Below are 26,839 nucleotides of genomic sequence, written 5' to 3'. Positions count from 1 at the left end.
TTTAAACCAAAACAGTTCCCTATAATACCAGTCGCATTACAGAAAGGTAACGTTATTAATTTCCTAAATGTCAGTATACAAATGGTCCTCCTTTTGATGTTCATTTGAAAATAAACTGTATTCTACTCTTGATTTAGCAGCTATCAAAAGTAATGTGATTTTATTTGGATCTTTTTTTGCTATCTCTACTGCTGAATTTTTGCTGTGATCTTTTAAATAAGTACTTAATTGTCAGGAAAAAAAATTGGATTCATGAGGTAGTAAAGGAGTGACAGATTTTTTAAGAGCTTGTTAGAGAAAATATATGTGCTCTGAAAAATAAAGAAAAAAATCTGAACCTAAACCAGTAGTATGGGACAGTTTTGTCATATAGACATTGTCTTCTTAGCTTTATAACAAAGAAGCAGAGTGAGAAAATTAATGTCACAGGAGACTTTCTGTTAAGAAAGTGTTGAAACATTTGAAGAACTTATCTGTCATCTTCTGCTTCATAACTTATTGTGTCATGAGTCAACATACAGCAAAACAAGAGTGGATCTCTGTGTTTCTTATTAGTTTTACTCATTAACTTTGATTATTTTGGTGTCTCAAGATCATCTACTTTATGATGGCTTCAAATTGTTCTTCTAATGACAGTGTTATTTACTTTCAATAAAATATTACTTCAAAATTATGCCATTTTTATTTGTAATAAAGAGTAAAACTGTTTGACAGTGGATAAAAATGTTAATTTTTAACATGTGTTTGGGTTTCTCTTAAAGTTGAGACATAAGCTGCAAAAAGTGCTTTTTGCTTCTAACACTTCCCATAATTTCATGCAAATATTCATTCATTGGTATACAACACCTGAACTGTTATTAATTTTAAAAACATAAATGAGATTATTTACTCTGTCAATTAAATGTGGAAAGCTCTTGCCTGTATTACAGAATTACATGGAACTTGTGAATTGTCTTTATAGAAAATCTTTATTCTACAAAATCTAAATTTCAAGTATACATGTGTGTGTGTGTGTGTGTGTGTGTGTGTGTGTGTGTGTGTGTGTGTGTGTGTGTGTGTGTGTTTAAAACCCATGGCATTTTTGCTAACTAACACATTTGTCTAGGGTGCCTACTTGCTTAGTCTTACAGATTTTAATGCAGCTGTCAAGAACTGCACTTATGTACCAGTTTGCTGGTTTGCAGTCTCACTAAAAGAATTTCACAGGACCAAATTATCTCCAAGCCTCATGCTTCTGTGGCTGCTAACAGTGGATTTAGATTGTGTGTGCTCTGTGGTGTAAATGTACAGGAGATGCATTAGAAACGTAGATGGAACATCAATGCAGAGAATGAGTATAGTTGGCTCCATTATGTATTCAGGTGCACAGTGATATAGATGTAGAAAGAAGACATTTTTAAATACCTTTTTACAGGCACTTGAGAAAGGTGAGGCAAGGACATTAGGAATAAGACTCTTTATCACTGCCACTGCATAGAAAGATGTAGTTGATACTTCAATAAGATGCTACTCAGCCTCACAGAACTCTTGAAGCCTCATCATGAGTTACATTTAAAAGTTTTGTTGCAAAACTTGTCTGTCTCTCCAGAATGTTGCACCATTTAAAACCATCTCCATCTATTATGACCACTTGTAACTAATCCAGAGAAGGAATCATATCTGTTCTTTACATATTCTCCTTCTTCTCTCCACACTGTCATCCCATGGCAGTTTATTGACTTTCATCTCTTGGAAACTCTGTAGAATAGCCAGAAAGATTGTTTTTTCCATTACTGTTGTGGGCTATTTCTATTATCATGTGAATAATGCTTACTTTTTAGATATAATAAAATTACCCAAACAATATTAAATTAATATCCTTGGTGTGGGAGAAACCCAGAGAAGTCAGATCTTTTAATAGCCATACAAATTTATGTATAGGTGTACTGACATCATGCTTTAATATTAGGCACAGTTCCTTTCTTTTTGCATTATGCTTTACAGGAAGAGCATCTCAAAGAGAGCTGCAGGATATTTCTCAATGTCAATTTAAAAAATTTAGGATTTAAGGAATCAGCAATGTAAACTATTTTAAATTATTTTGCTGAAGTCCAGCCCATTTCATGCACAGGTCCTCAAGGGCCATTGTAATTTTGATAGAAATACAAGAAGCAATATGTTAGGAACTCAGTGAAAGGTATGTATAAAAATGTCTGAGCATTCCTGTTAGCTGCAGGCCATTGACATGGTAAAATATAACAGCATGCATGTTTCAAGGAGGTGTATGTAGGAAATTGTGTTTTGTTGCATACTTAAGGTGTTAACCTCTAAGTTGTCATCTAAATACATGGTTGTCTATGAGTTAATACACGGGAGACTGTGTCTTCTGATTTTAGCATTCCTTTCACTATTCACTGGTTTCTTTTCTTTCTGGCTTTCTTGGGGAAGTTCCTGAGAAAAATCTCAGTCAGGGAAAATTTCTGTTTCTTTCCCTAGAAAATAGTGTAGTATGTAAAGTGCCATTGCATAAACTTTTGTATCAAAATCTTGGGAAGGCACCATTACAGTGCATGACTTGTGGGATGCCAGCTAAACTCTTTCAGAAGCACTTTCTGCCAAATTCTAACATTGGTACACCCTTGGATTTTTATACCTACACTTTAACAGGTTGGAACAATGCTTGCAATATTTAGCTGCTACAATGAAGATCTTATCTTCCCCACTTCCCACCCCATCCCTTTAAAATTGACCAGTACCAAATGTCCAACCACAGTTACACCAACCCACTCAGCTACCTACAGGAATACCAGCTACTGTACCTTAAAATCCTGCTGCTGAGGAATGGGGGTCTGCATTCAGACTTTGGTTTCTTAGGTTAATCTATGCCACATTCACCTTCAGCTGCCCTTCTGGCCTTTCTGAGCCTGTTGCACAAGCTGTCAGTGGCTTCTGCTTCCAAGTTAGATAGAACTGAAAAACAGGTGGAAAATACTAGTTCATCATGGTGATGCATATCTCTGTAAGGCTTTGTAAAGTCGCTAGTTGTGTTGTGAAGGTCTTAAAGCACAATTCTTTCTTTTATGTTAATGAATGTTAGTGTTCTGATGCTATGTGTAGGATATCACACTGGTTTTGGCATCTTGAATCTTCCTGAGAAGAAGACAATTCAGAATTGTCACTGAGTTAATTACATTGGCTGCATGTTGGGTATTGTAGCAATCTCAGGTAGTTACGGTAATTCTGAATTAACTAAGCAAAGTGAAAAATTAATCTCTGAAATAAAGATAAAATTCTACTTGAGACTTTCAATAGCCTCTGCTACTAGAGAATGGCTCCAAATTTATCTTGCATCCGCCCTGGCAACACTTAATGTCATTGTGTCTAGTTGTTGTTTAGGGAATGTAGGCATCAGGCTAACAAAATAATTTGCCCAACATCATGCCAGAACATGAATTAGAATTAGTATTTCTGGTCCTAAATGAGCATCTTCCAGCTTGAGGGGTAATCCTCATCATTCAGAGTATGCATGGGATTCTCTGTGGTGGAATGGGAAACTAGTCAAACCAAATTACAACCTGGCATCAATATACACCCTTGGCAGAAAAAGCAGCCAAGTAAGGCCAGGCTGAATCTTTTGGACATGCTAATTATGTTTTGATTTTTTCATGCCAATCAATATTAATTTATAAAAATACATAGCTCTTTTTGAAGACTTTCTAATTTATTTGTTGGAGGAAATAGCTGATATTCTCATGTTTCTGAAAAACATGGGTGAATTTTTTTGGCAGTATGTATAAAAGATAGAAATCATACTAATTAATTAGTTCAACACTTTGCATAATCAATACTCTATTTCATTCAGAAAAGAGGAAAAGAAACATGTAACCTCTAAACTTCACACCCCCCCCACCCCGTTTATAATCTGTAGTGGCTAAATGGGTAATTTTTGAATGGGTTTAATAAAACTTACTCTTAAGCTTCAACACTATATTTCAGGTCCAAGCTGAATCAAATTTTTACAGGCAACCTGTTGACCTCTAGGCCAAAAGTGGATAGGGTTGTAATGGAAATGCTGATGAGCCTTAATAAAGCAACTCTTCAAAATGTCAGAGTTTGATCTAGTACATGTACTGCACTATATTACACCTTTTACATGTACTGTAAATGACACATGAAGAAATTAAAATATCATAAATACAGCCAATGTTGTATTGACATCAGTGCAGCGATCTGAAAAAAGTGGTGAAAATGAGAAAATCTTCTATGTCAAAACAAAAATATCATTTTGAAAGACCTCCTTCTTGCAGTACAATTAATTACTGAGTTCATTAATTAATGAACATATTAGCAAAAGAACACCATTACTGACCAGTGTAGTCTTGATATATTACCAGGTCAATACACTATTGAACATGAAACAGGACCTTCCAGGAGATTTTTTTTCTCATAACCCACAAACACATATATTATTCCTGCATGGTCAGCACTTCTTTGGTACCCTTATATTTCGTGTTACTAATTCTTTTAATCATGCATCCATAGAGCAATGTTTTATAACCTGGCTAATGAGTAATTGGACAGGTGACATTGAGACTGAGGCCCTGAAGTGTCAGGCATAATAGAGCAGGATTTTTTTCTCTCACTAGGTTTTTGAGAGTAAAAGGTTGTAAAGGAGCAGATAGGATAAGAGGAATAAAGGATTCTTGTAACAGAAATTTGTCAGAGAAATACAGATATTAAATGTATGCATGAACTATAAATGTCTTTACATTTCTTCTGATGCAGATTAAAAAGTGAAGGGATCAAACATTTAAAATCATTCCGAAGCTTTTTCATTGTCAGCAGCCAAGGAGCTTAGCCAGACCAAGCTAATGCTGAATGTAATTTATTTAAAGCCACTACAGTTAAGATAATATTTTTTGTATGGAAAATATGTGTACTAATTCTTTGTAAAAGGCAAGAGTCTTAATAATTCTTTGGTATCTCTGTGGCAATGCGTACCAAGCACCCTTCCCCCACCTTAGCCCCCAAGTAATCATTGATTGCATCTAAATCTATAGAGATATCTTTTCCTGGCAGCTCTGGTAGTTACAGTAGATTGTTAATCTGAGAATGATCAGAATAAGCCTCTTTGTCTCAGAAATCTCCATGCAAATTATAACTAAATGCATGCCATAAATTTATTAGTAGCAGTTTGAAGTGCACAGGTCATCTTCTACACTATTTAAAAACATATGTCTGTTACATTAGAAAGAACCTCGTTCAATTTATATTCACTTTTCTGTGGCTGTTGCTAGCCCGTGTCAAAGTAAACCTGTGTAATTTTTGAAATAACTCTAAAAAGGAAGATGAGAATGTCTGTTATTAAGGAAGGTGTATTATTAAGCAAATTTGAGATCTCTGCATGGGACTGGAGTTTCACTATTCCTACTTTAAAACACAGAAATGCATTAACAAATGAAGAGTTTTAAGAGGTAAAAGGCTATTCCTAGATACTGAGGAAAGTGAGAGATGTAAAGACAACTTACAGGATGTTGTTTGAACCAGTCCTATTCTTGAACCTTGATCAGTTCATTGTTTTGGGAACACATAAAATCCATTACTTCTTTTTGCAGAGTTATATGTTAGGTGAACCCCAAAAAGAAAATTAAAAAATAACCTTTGGATTCCGTAACGAAGGGGAAGTATATTTGTAGTTTTTGTTTCCATATGTTTTTGTTTCCTAATTTTTATCTGGATTTCAAACTGGTATGCTCCTATGGTAAGACATCCCTAGTAACTTTCTTCATGAAGTCAATGTAAAACCAGGATATTTATGGAACTCCTACAGCATCCTCATCCTACCATCTTTTTTTTTTTTTTTTTTTTTTTTTTTTTTTTTTTTTTTTTTTTTGTAAAAAAATTAGAGCAAATCTTAAAAAGATTTCAGGAATTTATTCATCTCCATGGGACATACTGACATATGTTTTTGAAAGAAAATTATTTTCTACTTAAAATAGGAGCGAGGCTTTGAATGTTAGAAGGCTGGGGTTTTCTATGCAGTTCATATCATTCTAGCTATCACAGCAAATTTGTACAAGAAGAAAGAAATACATTAACATGTGTTTTCTGTTTCTTTTTCCAGGCCATCCGCTGTACACTGGTAAATTGCACATGTGAATGTTTTCAGCCAGGGAAGATTAACCTGAGAACCTGCGATCAGTGTAAACATGGCTGGGTGGCTCATGGTAAGAAATATCTGTTCTGGGCTTGTTTTTTCAATTCTTTCCATTCTTACTAGTATCTTTAAATAATAGGAACTGGATTGATACATACAATAGTGGTACCTATTTGTCTACATAGGCATGTGTGCACAATCTGTGTTTGTCATTGTGTATGCATGCACATGCTTTTTCTACAGCAATTTGTAGGATGTAAAGGTAGGAGTCTGTTATTCTGGTGACAGCTTCAAGTGCCACTGGAGTTCAAAAGCTTGTGTACAACTCAAAAGAATATTCTAGCCTCCAGAAAATAATGTAGTTCCCGTAGGGCTTAACAGAAAGGCAAAAAGTTTACGTATGGTTGCACAGCAGAGTTTGTATTGAAAAGAAGCATCAGCCAAGAAATCATGGGGACAAATGGAAATTCAAATTTACCAGCGTCAAACTTTCAGGTCTCATATGTTGAGAGTGTATCCTATATTGCAAAGAAGGTCTGCATATGCGATTTGTGAGCTGAACCTCTCTTCCCATGTTTATCTTCTTAATGAAGATAGGAAGGATTCCCAGATCAGGCATGAAAGCATAAAAATTCACAGAAAGACCTTCAATTTTATTTATTCTTTTCTACTTAATATTCTTGGAATGTTTTTTTCTTGAAAGCCATTATTAAATTAGCATGAGAGAGCAGGAGAGAGCTATATACACCATTAGAAGGTAAATAAGGAAGATAGCTAAAATTATTTAATGAAAGAAAAATAGTGAGGGTTTAGGGTGGGGAAAGGAAAGATTACTATATGTGTGGAAGAAATTGCTGTTGAAGTTTTCTTCTCATGATCTAGATTATTGGTACCTAAGCAAGCACAGCCCTCATCCCCAACTTCTGCCAGACATTTGGGGGCTTATATTTGGTGAATTTTATGATATTTTGATGAGAATTTGGGTGAAAGGTTAGTACTTTTGTCCTAAGATACATTTGATCTCTATTTATTTAGTTCATGTCTGTGTGGCTTTGTGCTTGAGTATGCTGACATATGGCAAGTGTGAATGCTCAAAAAATTCAACAGCATAGATTGACAGCGAAGTTTTTATTCACATGTATGGAAAGAGAAACAGGTATGCAGGTACCATGCAGTCCTGTGTCACTGCCTAACATTGCCTCCAGGCTGCCTAGAAATGCCCTAGCACCAGCCATCCGGAAGCTGGTTGTAAGTTTCTTGTGTACTATGTTATCTGGGACATAGTAAATCTTTGTTAGTCTTATTTCCCAGAAAATTATATTCAGTCCCTGTATAACCAGATTCACATTTCTTAGAAGAATCACTAAACCTCACAAAATTTGTGTAGTTCAGGCACTTTTCAGGTTTTGTGTAGAATCAGCATCTGAAGTTTTTCTGATCAGAAAATAGGGATGCACTGTCTAGGTATTTTCCAGGGTGTCCTCCTGATGAGCAGTAGAAACTGAGTCTAGCACTTAGACTCTGGCTCATGGCAATCCTGAATTTTCTTTTTAAGGAGTACATTTTGGAAGAGTTTGGAAGAGAATAATCAGATTTTCCTCCCTGTGATGTGCTTTTTCTCTGTGAAGTGATTGAATTCAAAATCAGAAAATTATGACAGTGATCTGAGATTACCACCGTGCATATAGTGGAAATGTCCCTGTTTTGCAAATCCAGAAAACTGAAAGCAGAACATGATGATTTCGGATACAACACCTGCTCCCTTACCTAAGTGCTTAATATTCCATAAAGAAAAACTTAATACAGCTATATATTTTTAGGAAGTGTTTATTTTGCTATTGTGCCAAGTGAATAATGCTCTTCTTTTTATTTTTCTTTTTCTTCCCCTTCTTTTTTTTTTTTTCTTTTTTTTTTTAGTGTACTTTGTGTACAGTCATCTGGAGTACTTACATTTTATGGCAGAGTGAGACAAGTCAGATATATGTTTAACATACATCAAGCAGGGTCTTGCAAGTTATTTTCTGGAGACAATAATGTGTCTACTTCAATTCTCGATCTTAGCTGTTTTTGAGGATTTTGAGGGCAGCATTCAGGAGACATGTCAATTCACTGCACTATAGCAACTGGATTTTAAAATTACTAAAATCAGGTTGCAGTTCAGAAGTCCTTTACTTTAAAAATGTTAGCACACTACTTTCAGAAGTTGTTTTTGAATACAAAGAGTATATCCTGATACTTTAATTAAAAGGTTTTCTTATGATTTTTATTAATGAATTTCAACTCAGCTGCTTGACACATGATGTAGTGCTTTACTGAATGTAATTATCTAAAACTATGTGTTTCCAACAGGAAGTACTGTGCTTATTCAGTTCTGATAAGCTAGAATCATAATTAACTGTATAGATCAAAAAATAGCTTAGAACTGCATTCTACTCATGCTGTACTTGACTAATCTGTGTGGAGTTAATTCTTTCTAATAGCTGCCATTTAAAACATTGGAATTCTTAGAGGGAGGAGGAAGGGGCATATAGCCACCACTGTACTATTGCACTTAGCAACTGCTGGCCTGTTTTCTTCTTTCCTGTTTTCTTCTCCATCATCTTTCTCCCATTTTCCCTCCCTCATCTAAAATAAGCTGCACACATCTTGAAAGAAAAGATTTCCTACAAGTTCAGATACACCTGTCTGTTGTTGCCAAACCTAGCATTGCAATTATATGAACAGTATTACATTGGAAAGCACTTTTATGGCCAGATAAATGTTTCTGTTGTTGAAAGTTCTGTACTACAGTAGCAATCCTACCATCAGTGTTTTTAACGCCAAAGCCAAAAGCTGCACAGAGCTTAACAACTTTATCAAGTACTACTGTGCATTGTGGAGACTGGGTTAGTCCTAGAATGAATCTTTGAGTATTTTAAGGGATTTGGGTAACTAGACTGTTTTCATTTTTTTTCAGTTAAAGCCTGGCTTTCATATTGTCAGGTTGGGAGGGGATTTATTTTCCAACCCCAAAATTAAATGGCTTAAATTGGATAAGCCATTTCTTAAAATTCAAGAAGTCAGATAAAGTGTGTGACTTCTTTATTTTGTAATGGTAAAGATACTTTGTATAGTCCATATGGAAAAAAAATCTCATTAAAATCTTAATAGTCAATTTTTAAAGGGGAATTTATTTTAACCCAGGCAATTGGCATTTTGTGGCTTTTAAATAATATGGTACTTAGGTGACTACAAAAATAATACTCGAGTTCTTGATTTGTTTTCCTGCTATTTTTTTGTATTAAAAGAAGCATATTTTATTCTGTGAAGATAGTCATAACATTTTACTCTCTTTAGCAGAAAAATAATTGAAACTTTATTGGAAATAATGATAAAACCCCCACTCTATTTGCCGTGTGTTTCTTCTAGCTGAAGTATCTTTGCCTCTGAGGAAAGAAATTAAACAAGTCTGCAGTAAAAAGATGTTAATTTCATTGACTTTGCATTTTGTCTTTTGTATTTGTCATTGATGTCAGAATAAAAATTACCATACTGCTAGCAGAAACACTCTTATTATATCTTGTCTAACAGATCAAAAGACCCAATGTAGTATCAATCAAGTACAATCTTACCCACTCTCATAACTGTTTCGCTCAAAAAAAATGTGTTAAGGTGACACAAGTTATAGTGGACTACAGCTATTATTTCTGATATTCATTCTACTTATTTTAGTTTCAATATCCCCGCAAAAAACCCAAACAAACAAACAAAATAAAACAAAACAACCCCCACAGTATAATAATATTACTAAGTTTGTGTGAAATCATTGTCATCTTGTTTCAGATACAATCAGAGAATTAGAAATGACAGTTTTTTGTCTTACCCTGAAATAGGTCACTGGTAAAACTCAGAGATCAAGAGCTTGTTTCTGGTATGCTGTGCATGCTTGGACCATCTGACTTTTACACTAATCAATCTACTCTAGGAAATTAAGCATCCTCTAAACATTTTTCCTCTCCCCTTTCTTTCTTTCTTTCTTTCTTTCTTTCTTTCTTTCTTTCTTTCTTTCTTTCTTTCTTTCTTTCTTTCTTTCTTTCTTTCTTTCTTTCTTTCTTTCTTTCTTTCTTTCTTTCTTTCTTTCTTTCTTTCTTTCTTTCTTTCTTTCTTTCTTTCTTTCTTTCTTTCTTTCTTTCTTTCTTTCTTCTCTTTCTTTCTTTCTTTCTTTCTTTCTTTCTTTCTTTCTTTCTTTCTTTCTTTCTTTCTTTCTTTCTTTCTTTCTTTCTTTCTTTCTTTCTTTCTTTCTTTCTTTCTTTCTTTCTTTCTTTCTTTCTTTCTTTCTTTCTTTCTTTCTTTCTTTCTTTCTTTCTTTCTTTCTTTCTTTCTTTCTTTCTTTCTTTCTTTCTTTCTTTCTTTCTTTCTTTCTTTCTTTCTTTATTTTCTCCTCTTATAGAAAAATAGTCCTTAGTCTTCTAAAGGTCTTTGATGTCTTTTTATTTGAATCATGCCAATCAGCTCAGTTCAGGGCTCAGCTATTCATTCTAGTAAGGTTTAACACCTCTCTAAGGCATGGTGAGGCCACATACAGCCCCATGTAAGGTTTAGTCAGATGTTCTCTCCAGTAACTTTGAGATTAATTTCTGTTTGGTTGTAATAAAAAAAAAAAGATGAAATAACATTAACTAGTAGATTTTGGCACATAGGGCCCATTCATTATTTTTTTGACTAAAAGCTGCCATACAGTGAAGAGTAGCAGAGTCAGAGATTTGCCATGTGAGTTACAATTTCACCTTTTCAAGGAATTTTTTCGGGTGCTATGCTAGTATTTATATAAAGCAGGTTCTAGCTTGCTGTTAATGAGACTAAGAATGGAAACAACCTCCAATAGAAAACGGAGAATAGATAGGTAGAAATAAATAAAGAAAAGAAACAGAAGGATGCTGTGCAAATTTTAGAAATCACATCTCTCCCTTACCCTAAAGTTTCTGAAAGGACTTGATCTAGGAAGAAGGTTTAGAATTTAAATGCAAGCTGCATGGGAATGCAGTGGGAATGAGTGCTATGTTGAAATAAAATTCATGTGAATTCCTATATTTGTCTCAGTCGAAAGATGTTGAGTGAAAGAAATTTCACTTTCAGGTTTCAGCAGGTTTGCAAAGTCAAAGATAATCTCTAACAAAATAAAGCAAAATGAAAACAAGTCATTGATCTTAGAGTCTCTCTAAAAGCTGGCAGAACTGCCATGTTGTTCTTTACTTAAAAATTGAGATTTTTAAGCAGAAAGTAATTTTATTAAAAGAAAATAAGAGAGAAATGTAATTATAGTTAACTAGCAAAATAATTAGGTTATATCTGCATTATCTGGTAGGATATAAAAAAAAGTCACAATTTGTAATATCAAATACAGTTGCTTCATTCTATAAAATTTATTTAATTATCTGAATTTATTTAAAATTACTTGAGAAAATAATTTTTATAGTTATTTTATATTATTAACAACAATATTTTTAGATTTAAAAAAATTATAAAGTTATTTTTAGGTTTTTAGTAAAGTAATTCTCTGCAGGTCATTTATAATAAACGCTAGCTTTTTATGACTTTTAAAATAAAACTATTTTAGGTGTAGTCTGGATTTTCATGTCTTTTACTGACAAGATCATTTTAATCCATCTGTTATAACTTTCTTTTGACCCTGAAGGTGGAGGCATATTTTTCATTACTGAGTTGCTTCCAGGAACCTTACAAGATTAACCTTCATTACTGGTAAATACTTTCTAAAGTGCCCCTCTTCTGCCTATGCAATTCCTTTATGCTTCCCTTCAGCAGGATTTTACAAAGCAGAGAATGCAGCACAGAGAAAATACACTCTGTTATCTTGTGGGCACTGTGACCCAGTGTCTGGTTTTAAAGCCTGTTACATTGATAAGAATAATGTGATGTAGTGTTTGTTTTGTGTTACTCTGGTATCACCCTTAGTGATAATCAAGCAGCGGTGAAACCAAATCCAGATATTAGGGCATCCAAGATAAACAATATTGTTTCAACAGTTTATGAGATGGAAGTGACAGAAAAGAAATAATACTTAGATGCCCCAAGAACAAATAAGAAGCCTTCCTTTTTCATCCTTGTATTTAGCTGATACTTACATAACCATATGGTTAAGAGTTTAATTCTCATGCAAATTTGACACCCTCAGGTTTTCCTGAGGGGTAAAGCACAGGCTCTACCCTACATATGCTCACATTTGCACTTCCTTGCATTTTTTCTTTTCTTCCCTGCCACCCCCAGGACATCTTAACTCAGTCAGGAAGAAGTTAGACCTTTCTGCTTCTATGGAACTTCATTGGCTTACATTAGGTTTGAATAAGGCAATGTCTTTTTGATATGGCCAGGTGAGATTATAGCTGACCAGGCATTAAGCATTCAGCGAAGGACTGAGTGAGTGTCTGCTAAGCTCTAAACAGGCCATGACCCATTCTGAAGCACAGTGCCTGTTTCTGCTGGGTTGGCCTACATTCACAACTGAAAGTGAAATATTTTTCTGTGAATATTTTATTTTCTGAAAAACTTTTAAATTGAATCAGATACTAATTGGCAACTCTGAAATACATTTATAAAATTACAATTGCCTTTGATAAACTATAAAATGCTTACAGACATTTACACTAAAAGTATTTCAAAAATGCAAGATATTCTTATATGGGTGCCCAGCATTATTGAACTCACATTTTACAGAGAAGGCTTACTCTCATTTAGTACACCCAATACAATGGGACAAAATTCTAGGAGATGTATCAGGAGATGATGTCTTACCCTTTCTTCTTAAGGAGAGAATCCAGGAAACAAGGAAACAAATAGACTTGCTAGATGGAACAAAGGCTATACAAACAATGATGTTAAATTAGCACCTGGAATTCTTCTTTCCAATTGTAGTAGAGGCTGCCTTTTGGAAAGGTACTTAGTGAAATCCATGATTTTGAGCCCCTTAAGTGTGATGATAACAAGTTTGCTGCAAGCTTCAGATGGGAGCAATAGAGTGTCTGGTGATTGCTGTTTGATTCCCAAATGAGCAGGATAAATTCTGTGAGATGTGGGAATTCAAATCACCAACAGATTTATGGGGAAGCAGTGGTGGACTTCTGCAACATGCATCTGCTCCAGGATGTTTAGGTCACAATACCTTCTTACTTGTGTCTTTCAACACCTATGCTGCTGCACATGAATTGCTGTGATGTGCTAACCACTTTATCATTTTATTACAGTTTATTACATCATAAATTTTTATATCTTCTTAATGATCCTACAAGAAGCTTAATTGTTTATAGGAACATCCTAATTAACTAGAGTTCACTAGGTTAAGCAGAACACAAATTGAAACAGCTCTAAATGAAACAAACCCTACTACTTCATTCCATACACCTTCATAAGGTTAAAATGCGATTTGACTGCAAGAATAAAAAATTCATACTGCTTTCAGATGTTTAAATGATAATACTGTGGGTAACTTTGCCTCAGCTTTCTCTTTTGCAAATGTGAAATTGAAAGGAGAAACTTTTTTCCTACTAGGAGGAATTTCATTTTGAGCAATAGCATTATGAGGACACTTGCCCCAGATTAATTTAGCAGACAATAGTCTTACTCAATTATCGCGTTTCTATCTGGATTTTAGAAAGAGACGAGATAAATACAAGAAATGTACAGTGTGAGTCTCAGAGACTTTTCTAATTCCATTATAATTGATTGCAGTCAATTTTTCTGAAGTATATTTAACAGGAGCTTTGTGAAATGGCATGAATTGGAGTACATGAATTGGAATGGGTAAGACTTATGTATGTGAATGGTAGAACTAGTTTTATGAACCAGTCTTCCCAAGCTCTGAACACCTTCAGCTGTTAGCAACCTTAAGACAGCAGGTTTTCCTGGAAAAACTGAGGTGGTTTAGCACATGTGGGAGAGCATTTCATATGCTTGAACCAGAGTTACACCCTAAACTGAAACACCACCATGGTCTTGGCTTGCCTTTGTGAAATATGTCTATGACATGATTCAAACAGAATGATATTAACAGGTGGGCAGTGCCTATTGCATTTTCTTTACAGTTTTCAATGCTGCATACAAGATGGAATAGGTTGTGAGAGAAGAGGTGGAATTTCCCTCCTCCCCTCCCCCGCCACAGCTTTAAATATAAAGACACAACATGGCAGAACCAACTAATCTAAGGCCCTGCTTTCATTAGAAGACTGCATCAGGCAATCTGTAGAAATCCCTTCCCACTTAGAATTTCTGTAAAACTGTGAATCACAGTTAATGGAATTGAAGTGCATTAGGATTAAGATAGAAATCCTTCAAATCCAGACCATAGTCCAGGTCTCCCAAATGTGCTTATGTCTTACTTTGTATAATATGTCAACCAAATTATGTTAGGATGATGAAGATACACATTAAACCACATCTTACCATAATTAAGGGACAGAATAGTTTTAAGAAGGTGTTAATGGTTGATAGGAAGGGGACAATTAGCTTTGGAAGCAAGAGACTGGCAAGTTCAAAGTTGAATGACTAATCAAAGTAACAGAGATTATTTAGCATCTTCCATTATAGATTGTAGATTTCAACAATGACATCATTAATCTATGGTTCAAGGAACAGCAAAAGTGAACAGTCCAAGCAAAGGTTCTAAGCCTGTAGTCAAAGGCAATGAGAGCACTGGCCATGCCTGCACCATGAACACAATTCCTTAAAGTCTGACCATGGACTGAATGAGAAGCTGGTAACTGTGTCTATTGACAATCTCAGGCATGGCAAAAGAATATACTCAGGTCAAGGGTCCATCCACAGGCTTCGATCAGGAACAAAAGAAGTGGGGGCTAAAGGTGGAAGACCAGGCTGAAACATTAATCTGAGGGTAATCTAGAAAACAGGACTACAGCCTGACACACCTACAGTGCCGTTTAGGAGGGGAGCGAAGGTCCAGGCCTGAGCTTTAGTAGAGACTATGAACCCCTGGATTTGGAATGCAGGCTGGGGGGCGAAATTGATGCACCGAGGACTGTGACACCATAAACCCTAGCTGCTGTCTTCAGCAGAGGAGACTGCTGATACCAAGACACACAGCACAGCACTGTGTTGGAATGCTCACATGATTAATCTACATGTGTTTCTCCATCACTGATCATCAGACTAATCAGCTGAAGTCCTCTTTTGTATAGGCAGCAATGCACATAATGACAGAGAGTACTACAAGGTCCCAAAGCCCACGCAAGTGGCTCTGTCTCATCTTCTTTACCCTGGTCCCAGTAGTTAGGTGTCTTCATTTTGCAGTATGCCTATGCAGGAAACTTCCAGCCCAGATATTTTTCTGAGAACTTGGTATGAAGGTCCTTTACAGCATGTTCCTTTGAACATATTAGTTGTGAAAAAGCAGGGGGGAATAAAAAGCCTACCATTTTATTTTTATTATTAATTATTGATTTAGATTATTAATTTAAATGGATCAAAGACATGCTTTTGAGGTACCACTACATAAACTTAGATATAACATGAATTTCTGTAGAGAAAACAGAAGAGATGGGAGAAAACATTTGGGGCTCTTTTTTGTCCCTTTATATTTTTTCCCTTAGTAATCATGTTTTCTACTATCAAAGAAAAATATTTTTCTACAGAAAGAAAACATAGAGCAAGACACCTGTTTGGCTTGCAGGAATTGGCCAGGGAGGCTGTTTCCCTGACAAACCAAAAGCAACTAGCATAGGGCCCCTTTAAAAAAAAAGGTCAGGATTTTTTTTTGTCCACTCCCCCCTCCCTGCCACTACCCCCCCCCTCCATTTCATGTGAGCATTGGCAGAAACTCTGACAAGCAGTTCTTCATATTTTATTATGTTCTTGTCTGGCAGAATCTCTGTCAGGCAAAAACCTTGTCAGCGGAAAACCTGTCGTAGGATCAGAGGAGACAAAAACAGGTGTCACAGAGGCAGTCAAAACTGAAGAAAAAAAAAGATTAGGCTAAAGAGAGAAAGGCAGACAATTACATTAATGCCATTGCTTTTATCTTATAGATGTGTGTTATTATCTCGGGGTGCTGAGTGCGCAATTGCCTCAAAGAAAAGTAGACAGGAGACAAGGGGAAACTTGATAGTTATTAACTGAAGAGGCAGTGTGTCAAAGCTGGATGGGGTTCAAAGTTTTGTAAAGGGATAAAAAAAATTGCAGACAGCAAGCAACGTCTGTGAACAAACTGTGGTTCTGCTTTCGGCTACATAAACCTAGTAACGTTCTAGACATTTTAACTTGGAATCAGATCATAGACAGAAAAATTAATGAAAGTTTTCATTCAGTCTTTTTTTAATAACATTTATTTTGTGTACATGCAACTGAAGTGCTGGGGGGGTTTTTGCTAGAGCAAAAATGAGGCAGGGTGAGGCATGAAAACATATATCAGTTTAGTTGTTGTTTTGTTTGGGTTTGGAACACCTATTATCAACACATGTTTAATTTTAAAATGCTATTAAGAAGCCTTTTACTAAGTGTGAACATCTATACATTCAAGCTGTAAATTAGCAGATCACATATGTGTCCCTCTGTCATAGACTCAGTGTGTTTGGCAAATGGTTTACAATAAAAGGCATTACCAAAAAAATATATATTTTTCCTATGAATCAGAATTTCTTTACTTACTCTCCTTCCATGATTTTTGTCTTAGTGAACATTTTTCTTCTATATGGAATAAATTATGAAAGTGATGAAAAGAGAGGTGAAAAAGAGATTACCAAAGGATGCGATATTGTAGCTGGAATTTGTACTCAGGATTCAGGATGTTCACGCACTCATATAAGTGTTCAGGTCCCATAAGTGTTCAGGTCCCTCACTCTCCTGCTGCAGGACTGAACAGGATAATTTCATGCACCATGAAAATATTTGAGTTGTTAAATAGAAGCTGAAATTTTTTCTTATCCTTAGTCACTTTCTACCATATTTTTGAGGAGCAAATTTTTTCTGCCTTCAAAATGCACCATATTACACCATGTTGGAGGTGGTATTAAATCTGCAGACTGAGGGAGGCTACTTTAGACCACTTCTTATAAGAGGTGATAAGTGGTAATAAGTGGTCCCTATAGCATTTTAGTAATTAGTAAGGATTTGTTGCTTTTTTTTTTTTCTGTTGTTGATGATCAAGAAGAAAATCTTGAACTCTGAAAATGTGATGCTGTTCATGTTCACCACTAAAACCAAGAGTAAACTACCGTGCTCAACATTGCCATTAGTAAACTCTATCTGTTTTTGCACACTCAACATGCTATTGTTGCAACAGTATTATGGAATAATTTTATATTGGTATTATGTATTTCATCTGTATTTTAATTTTCGTTTCTTTTGCTGCAAAATCTCTCCCAGTTATTTTGGTTTTTTTAATGTCTGGCAAGATTCTTGTTATTTCTAGACACAGACAACATTTTTTTTTCATCTTTCTATTCTTGAACAAATCTAATAATCTAGAAAGAAGATGATGATTGTAAAATTTTGTATCATCATTTGTATGAGTTTGTGTGCTCCAACAGTATTCCCCTTTGGCAAGCTGGGAAACTGGCTAGAGAGTATGCCAGAAAATCCAGACTGGATATATTGGAGAACTCAAAACTTAAACTGAAATGGAATGAGATCCATAATGTCCTATTGCAACCTATAGACTTTTCTCTGTGGTGTTCCGAGATACATAGCCAGGCAAATCAGCCAAGACCTTTCACTAGACCTTTTCATCCCTCTCAGGTTAATAAAATATTTATCTAGGATCAGGAAATTAGCAAGAGGTAAGTGTATCTGCAACTCCAATTACATTAAAACTAGGATATTTTAAATTCTTTTATATTTAGTAAAGGCAAAATGTCATGCTTTTATTGTAGCTGTTCAAAAAAATTTTATCAGACCTCTAAAGTACAAAATTCATCACTGCATATTTGTATTTCTTTTACTTTGCAAAAACGGAATCTGCTCAGAGGCATGGCTTTTAATTTGGTTGACCTTTTTCACTGCATATTGGGAAGGAAGGGGTCTGAGGGCAATAAGTAAATTTGCAGAGCTGAGCCTGTGAACTGGACACAGTATAGATGAAATTTAAAAATCTCTTCTTTGTTTTCTGTCTTTTCATAAATTGAAGAAGGTGTTGTACCTTATTTTAATGTATCCTTTGTACTTAAATTTGTTTGAATTACACAGTCTCAAAACTCGAGTAAGTTATAAATAAGGTACATTTCCCCTTCTTACTTTACAACATTAAAAAAAAAAACCCAACCAAACAAGCCAACCAAAAAAAAAAAAAAACCAAACAAAAAAAACCAAACCAAAAACCAACCAACCAACCAAAAAAAAGCAAAAAACAACCAAACTAAAAATGGAACATAAAAGTTTGTTTACTGATTTATTGCAAAGATGTCCACAGATTTTTTTTTTTTTTTTTTTTTTTTTTTTTTTTTTTTTTACTGTTACATAATAAGAGTATCGCAGGCTGTAATATGAACATTGAAACAATTTCAAAGTTTTTTTGGCATTTCAGATTATACTAAGTAGATTCTCTAAAATCAGAGGGGTCTTTTTTTCTATTCAAGAAGCTAAAGAGTGAATAAGCAAACAGCGGAAAGTTCAGGCTTGACATGAGGAAACAGTTTAATGAGAGGGGTGGTCAAACCACAGATTTCCTTAAGAGGTGGTCAGTGCTCCAAGCCACTCCCTGTTCCAGAGGCGCTTGGACAATCCTCTCAATATGGTTCCTCTCAATATGGTTTAACTGATGATCAGCCCTGGAGTGCTCAGGTACTTGGATTAGATGGTCATTTTTGGTCCCTTCCAGTTAAAATGTTCTTAATTATTATCATGCATACTTGATACTTCAGAGTTGGAAAACAATGTTGAAAGGTTCTTAATTCCTGTACTAATCATCCAGTTAGTAATTTTTCATTGTTGAAGGCAATCTTCTTTAATGTCCTCTACACAAACCTTGCTACCTCCACCTTTAAAACAGTTTAAATTTCTGAAACAAGTACTTGAAGTTGGGAATTCACCTCAGAAATGTTACTTGACTGAGTGTTGTGAGAGTAAAACACAGAGGTATTTTTAGGTCACCATGAAAATGTTGATTGCTCAGCAAGTATGTAATTTTAAGATTTGTTAGATTTCTTCTTCCTGCATCAGAGAACATTTTTTACATATACAATATTAACGAATATCAGACTATCAGGGCAGTGCTAACAATTAAATTGCACCATTAAAAAAGGTACCTTTCTTAGTTTAAGTACATAACTGATCTCATCATAGTCATAGTATTGGAAAAGATAGTGCAGGTTACAACTAAAATGTCTCAACCATGCATAGGTGAACTTTTCATCCTAATGGAACTGTACAAAGTGTCAATAATACCTCATGCTGCACAAGGAAGGGACTTCTAATGTATGCTTTGTGATATTCAGTCACTGATAACTTCTTAATAAAGACACATCTGTAATATGTCATTTTCAGGTATGATAGAGCACATTCTTTTGTACAGCATATTTAATCTTGAAACCTTCATAGTGCTTATGAAACCATAAACTCCTGGAGATACTTTTGAATGTATTCACCTGTAAAACAGTTTTCATTGTACAAATTAAACCAATGGTTTAGAGCAGAGGGTGATGAAGAATGCATTATTCACATGAAATAATGTGGGCAATTCAGGACAGCAGAATACAACTATTTACAATGAGGTTTGACAAAAATCAGAAATTTGTCAATAAGGCAAAAGTAATACTCCTTTCTTTACAGAAAACCAACAAGATAGGTCCTTCCTTACCTCTTACCTGAAAAAGTGTCTATCGGCATAAATGGCCTCTTGAATCCACCTAGAACAGCGGCATTAGTTCACTAAGGGTATCAGAAGAGAAATGAGAAATACTACAGAAATTCTCTCTGCCAACTACATACTTAGCAATCATTTAAAGAAACACAAAAATGTTTATAAATTACAAATTAGAGTGAGAATTTTCACTCTGACAATTTGAAGAGGTATCAGTAGTTAATTTTCAGAAAAAAATTCAGAATTTTACAGTACTTTTATTTCCCATATGAAAACTACTGTGTTTCATTTCATTTACAACCTTTTTATTTTCATTTAGCAGGAGGTTTGTCTTTAGCTTGCAAATATTCTTATGTACCCATGCACTAATGTATGTTTTGTTGTGTTATAAATTCCACATTTTAGTGCATATCCTGACTTGTACCTTAAAAGGACAAAATTCACTGCTTGTTTATTATGTAATACACATAATAAGGCCACAAATCAAAATTTGAGATGTCATTGTTGCTTGGAATGTTGTTCAAATATCATGCTAATTTGTGTGTGTGTGTGTGTGTGTGTGGGTGGGTGGGTGTGTGTGTGTGTGTGTGTGTGTGTTGAGAAGCAGATATCTGTAGATAATGTTGCTAAAAATTTAAGATTGCAGTTGAATGGAATAGTAGACGTTAGGTTGCAAAAAAATATATCCACTGGTCAAAGACTGTGCTTAGTTATTTTAAAAGGACTTTATTTGTTTTTCCTTTCTTCCATTCTACCTCAACCTTTCCAAAGCTATTATCCTCAGAATGGCCACCTTACATGAAGTGGATATATGTCCACAGAGTGTTGTAATCTTATTGTTAGAGAAATTAAAAGCTATTAGATCTGTCATCCACCCAATAATCCTTAGATAAAGATGTCTTATAGTTATTCTCGCTTAGACCACAGTAGAATAATGATATTAACATCCTCAGCATAAGTCTTCTTTAGATGGAAGAATTTTTTTCCTCATTGCAGGCGTGGTATTTGCTGCTAAGAAGAGAGAAACAAAACCAAATATTAGGATATACTAGAAATACAATATGATTCATTAGTCATTAAAAATATCAAGTATTCAGAAAATAGCTATTCATGTCTTGGTTCTGGTCTAAATTTGCATAAACTTGGAGAAGCCAGTTAATATATTTGGACCCTATTCTCATTCTGTAAGACTGAAGTTGAAAAGCTCAGGGTGATCCAGATCTGGCCAATAATTTCAAGAGTCTGTTAGAAGTGTTCTTACAGAGTATCTATTTGAAACTAATATTACTTACACCACTCCTACTGTGAAGAATGCTAGTATTAGAAAAAATAACACCTTTATTTTATTCTTTCTAAGGTTGATCAGTCCCTCAGGTACACATATATACATATATCACCCCATATACTGCTCAACCTGCAGAATAAAATTATCAAATTTCTTGGCTTTTCTAGCCAAGAACTTTCATGACACATCTATTATGGTAGTAGCAAAATAACCATATCAGAAAAAGGATCATACATAAAATGGCAGGGGGTGGGGAGCAGGACAGTATAACCTCTTTAAGCTTCAATCAAATCTCATTCATTACATCTTGTACAAAAATTAGTTCCCAAATCATGAAGCCTACATATATGTAGTAGTTTGGAAGAAGAGCTTTCAGAAGAAAAAACCCCCCTCTTCAAGTTCCGCAGTATAAATGTCCTGTGAAGAGATGTAGGACTGAAGTCCCTAGGCTTGCCAATTTCTTATCTTGTTTAAATGATAAATTAATATTTAAAGCTATTTATTCAAAGTTGACTTAGCCACTAGAATAGGAAAGATGAGACAATTCAGTTGCAAGAAATGAAGTATGAGGAAACTGGAACTCTTTGACAATGTAGTCCTTGGAGTAAACGTGTTGAATGAAGCCAGCAGGTAAATGATAAGGGCCTTTGCGCTCTGGATGTAAGAAAGCAATTTATCAACAGTACATGAACTCTCTAGTGACCATAAGCCAAGAAGAAACCGAGTACAGGAGAAGTCCCTATAAGATTATTTTAAATGCTCAGAAATTTTGTTTAGAAAAGAAGCTTAGGTGCTGCTGTAACATAGTTCATAAAGTAGAAATTAAATTTAAACATTGATACATCACGGAATGCGTATGTCATATGCAATTCCATCTTTTTTAGCTTCACAAGGGGATAAGAACTACCTTCGTCCTGCAAATTTCCCTTATTGCTAAATTATTCAAATCACAGTGAATAACATGGAATTCATAAAGCCAGGTGAAAAGAACTAGCCAGCTCTAGTAGAAGTGAATTAATGACAAAATTTTTGGTAAATCAGGAGCTTTGGTTTTAACAAGTTTAAGAGACTAGAGTTAAGGGAGTATCTGTTTTATTTTTTTCCTCTAGAGATTAAGTATCAAACCTTTAACAGTCCCATTCAATTTGGCATTGCTTCAGTCTTGGTCATTAGTTAATCATAAATTTCTCTTGAACTATGACTGTTGTAGGTTCTGAGTCTCACCTGAGAACTTTTCTACCATAGCAATTAAAATTACTTGTGACCTTTGGAAACTAGGGCTGTTTTGAACTGCATCTGTGGAAAAGGATCCCTTAGTGATGACTGGCATCCATTAGGAGTCCATACTGGGACCAGTACTGTTTAATATTTTCATCAGTGACAAAGTGAGGCTTTCAGCAAATTCTCAGATGACACCAAGCTGAGTGGTGCAGTTGACACACCAGGATGCCATACAGGGGGACCTGGACAAACTTGAGGTAGTGGACCCATATCAAACTCATGATGTTCAGCAAGGTCAAGCTGCTGCATCTGGGTCAGGGCAATCACAAGCCCAAGTACACACTGAAAGATGAACTTCTTGAGAGCAGCACTTCAGAGAAGGACCTGGGGAACTTCAGTGAGTGAAAAGCTGAACATGACTTGACAATGTGCACGTGCAGCCCAGAAAGCAGACCATACCCTGGGCTGCAACAAAAGCAGCACTTCCAGCGGGGTGTGGTAAATGATCCTGCCCCTCTGCTCCCCTCTGGTGAAATGCCACCTGAAGTAGTAAGCCCCTCCTAGTAGTAGTAGTCTGGGGTTCTCAGCAAAGGAATGACATGCACCTTTTGGAGCAAGTCCAGAGGAGACCACCAAGATGATCAGAGGAACGGAGGCCCTGTTCTTTGAGGAAAGGCTGGCAAAGTTGGAATCCTTCAGCCAGGGAAAAAGCTGAAGAGAAACTTGGACAAGGCTCCTTGGTGACCTTATTAGGCTTCCAGTGCTAAAAGGGGGGCCTACCAAAAAGGCTGGGAAGAGACTTTTGGCAAGGGCATGTAGTGATTGGACAAGAGGCAATGGCTTTAAAGTGGAAAGAGGAGAGTAGATTTAGATTAGATATAAAGGAGACTTTTCCAAATATGTTGAGGCATTGAAGTAGTTGCCCAATGAGGCTGTAGATGCCCCATCCATGGAAATATTCAGGTGGTATGAGGCTTTGAGTGACCTGATCTAGTTGAAGATGTCCCTGCCCATGGGAGGGGAGTGGACTAGCTGATCTTTAAGGGTCCCTTCCAACACAAACTATTCTGTGACTCTATGTTTCTATGAATCATCCAGGTGATATTTCTCTGGAAAATAAGTGTATCTACCAAATGTGATATATATATATATATATATATATATATAAACATATATATGTATAAACATATGTGTGTATATATATTAGTCTTTGGAGTTCTTTTCTTGTATTTTCTTTGCTCTTTCCTTATACTTGACACCTTTTCTTTCAGCCTTGGACAAGCTTAGTACTCAGCACCTCTACCACCCAACTCAAGTGGAGATTGTGCAGTCCAATGTTGTGTTTGACATCAGCAGCCTGATGCTCTACGGTACTCAGGCTGTGCCTGTGAGACTGAAGATACTGCTTGACCGACTCTTCAGTGTACTGAAGCAAGAAGAGGTGTTGCATATTCTACATGGCTTAGGCTGGACACTGCGAGACTACGTTCGAGGCTACATTCTTCAGGTAGGAAATAAATCAAAGCATTTTTTCAAACCCAGTAAATTGATTTTTTTGTTGTTGATGTATGGATGTAGTGATGGTGTGCCCAAAGAGGTAGAAGGATATGAAGTGAATTTAGTCTGGCATGTTGAAGCATAATGGTGGTGCTGACAAAATAAAATATTCAATTTTTCCTAAGCTAAAAAAATACAGGTGCCTTCATACCATAGTATTTATTTGTACTTGCTTGTGTTTACTGTAGGAAATGCCTTAAATACTGCAAATACTGAGGTTAGCTACCTGCAAGCATGATCTGGCCATCAAAGGCAGCTGGCAAGTTCTCAAGGGCTACTGTTTGTCTTGGGAAACTAAGATGCAAGTCAGCAGCTCTGTCATCTGTTCTTTCCTTCTTTAGAAAGATACCTAAAAATGTATAGATGAAATTGGGGTTGTGATCATTACTATATTGGAAAGTATCCTTATGTATAAACAGGAAAATTCTCCTTATAAGGCCATTTTTGAAATATAACTTTAAATAAAGTGTTGTGTGCATATCAGTTGAAATAGACAGTCAGAAGAAAAATATGTTTAACAAAAAACTGAACAGCCTTTTTTATGGGTATGGTCATAAACATATGTATAGCTGCTTATCTGAAAAATTTCATAATCTATTAAATTCCAAAGGGAATTTTTGCATTATGTAAGACTATTTCTGATTAATAACCTAACACTACATACTTCTGAATTCTCTTAATTGCTGTTAACTTTGTAGGAGCTTTTCATCATCTAGAATGCATCCAGTTATTAAAGTGGACATGCCTAAAAAACTGAAAATTTTAGTTGCTGATTTATTGCTTTATTTTGTAGGCAATGATAGCATGCCTAGAACTTCATTGAAAATACAGGATTTATACCTGCTCTGAGAAATTCTGACTCTCTTTCTTAATTTGTCTTCCGGTTTCTGTACTTTGTGTGGAAGAGGTAAATTAGCTGCATGTTGGTTCTATGGAAAACCTCACCTTCTCTGCTTGTAAATATTTTCTTAAATGCTCTATATTTTCTATTTTCACAGAAAAAATGTACTGAATTTTAAAACAGCCCTAAGAAAGAGAACTAAAAAGGTTTACACTTTAATAATGAAATCTTTTTATTCTTGTTAGGACATATATGGAATGGAGCTCTTTAATTGTTTCAGGGTTCTCTCAGGCATCTATTTTGTAAAGGCTAATTGTTATACCTATTCAAATAGAACAGAATCCATTTTTTCCATTACCAGCCTAAAACTAACAAATAAGGATATATCCATCATATTTGTACAGCAGATATCTATGATGTTTGTGTGATATAAATGTATGGTTATGTACTTATACATTTTACATAATATATATAATAAAGATGGATATATGAGAGCTATCTACAGAGATATGTACTGGGATAATGTGCATATTACATCATATTTTAGATTCCTGGATTCTGAATGCTACTGATCTGGAGGGTTGAAGAAATTTGATTTGTAAAGAAATTTATGTAAAAAAAATACATATTTTTTAGGATATTATATTACAAATCTGCTGGCTTCTAAATGTGATTAATAATTAGGGATAATATATTCCAAACATAGAATGTAATTCTTTGTTTCTTATAGACAAGAAGACTGACTGAAATCAGTACTTTTCTTGTTTTAAAGGTTGTTGAATCATGCTCAAATTGATTTTTTTTTAACTATCATTTGGAATGATCTCAATATATGCAAGAATGGCTTGTAATATAATTACATAGGTGTTTATACAGACTGAGACTGTGACCTATGAATCTGAAAGCTGTAAAGGCCTGAAATACCCCATTAGGTCACAGTTCAGTTTATCCAACTAAAACTCAGTCACATTGTAGCCTCCAAGGCATGAATTTTGCCATACTATATTCAACAACAGTATATTGAATATTATGCAATTTAAATGAGAACAATTATCAGTGAAAGTTAAGGGCAGCTGTTACAGACTTGCCACATATTGACTTCATTAGCACTCGACTGTGGATTTTCTTAATGAGTGAATGAAGACCTATGATAGGTGTGTAGTCGAGCATCCCTGTTAATTTAGCTGTCTAATTTCAAAGAATCACACACTGCTCAAGGTTAGAAGGGAGGTCATCTTGCCCAAACCTTCTGTCCAAGCAGAGCCACCTAAAACTGTTTGTCCAGGACCATGTCCAGATGGCTTTTGAATATCTCCGCAGGATCTCTAGGCAAAAAGTACATTTGTTTCCATTAAAGCTAGAAAACTCAGTATATGGCAGGAAAGGAAAATTTTTAGTAAAAGATACAGGCAGAGAAACATTGGAAAAATGAATTAAATCAATGATAATAAAAATGACTTCTTTAAAAATAACTCTATTGAAAATATCTGTTATAAAGGAGAAAAGGAGTATGCAGGGAAATATGAAAGGAAATTTAAATTGAAAACACTAGCACAGTAAAAGTGCATACAGGTAATGCCTCTTTTGGGCAAAAGGTATTGTTCCATGAAAGCTTATAATTATAGACTGAAACTTTTCAAAGACTTGTTTGAGGCTTTCAGACTCAGCTTTTGCATACAGAAAACTGAGAATAAAATGTTGTAAGCATCGTACAGGAGTATCAAAAATACCAAGTACCAAAACAAATCATCCAGCGTACCACGAACTATGGGACTGTTGATAGGCTATCATGCAGTGAACTGAGGAACAATCTGACTCTCAGTCAGGAATTATAGTTCTTTGTAACTTGTCTGTTCAAACCCACCTAAACTGTCACCTAGCTGCAGTCAGTTCTAGTAAATTTACCATAGATTCATACATACTCACTGTACATCAAATGCAGAAATAGATATCTGTAGGAAAAGGTTTACTATGGTAGTGTAGTTAGAGAAGCATAACCTA

General features: G+C 35.2%; 1 protein-coding gene across 8 annotated transcripts in view; it reads left to right on the top strand.

Moving 5' to 3' along the window:
- The window catches only part of BNC2 (basonuclin zinc finger protein 2), a 335,545-nt gene that overhangs the window by 204,890 nt on the left and 103,816 nt on the right, over positions 1-26,839 (top strand). For all 8 annotated transcript variants that reach the window (XM_064403273.1, XM_064403274.1, XM_064403272.1 and 5 more), the window contains 2 exons: positions 6,104-6,206; positions 23,712-23,947. In XM_064403273.1, coding sequence (XP_064259343.1) covers positions 6,104-6,206; positions 23,712-23,947 — 339 coding nt within the window. The remainder of the gene's footprint in view (positions 1-6,103; positions 6,207-23,711; positions 23,948-26,839) is intronic.

This window comes from Passer domesticus, chromosome Z (genome assembly GCF_036417665.1).
Source record: "Passer domesticus isolate bPasDom1 chromosome Z, bPasDom1.hap1, whole genome shotgun sequence".
Lineage (NCBI taxonomy): Eukaryota > Metazoa > Chordata > Aves > Passeriformes > Passeridae > Passer > Passer domesticus.
This window is presented reverse-complemented; position numbering and strand designations above follow the sequence as displayed.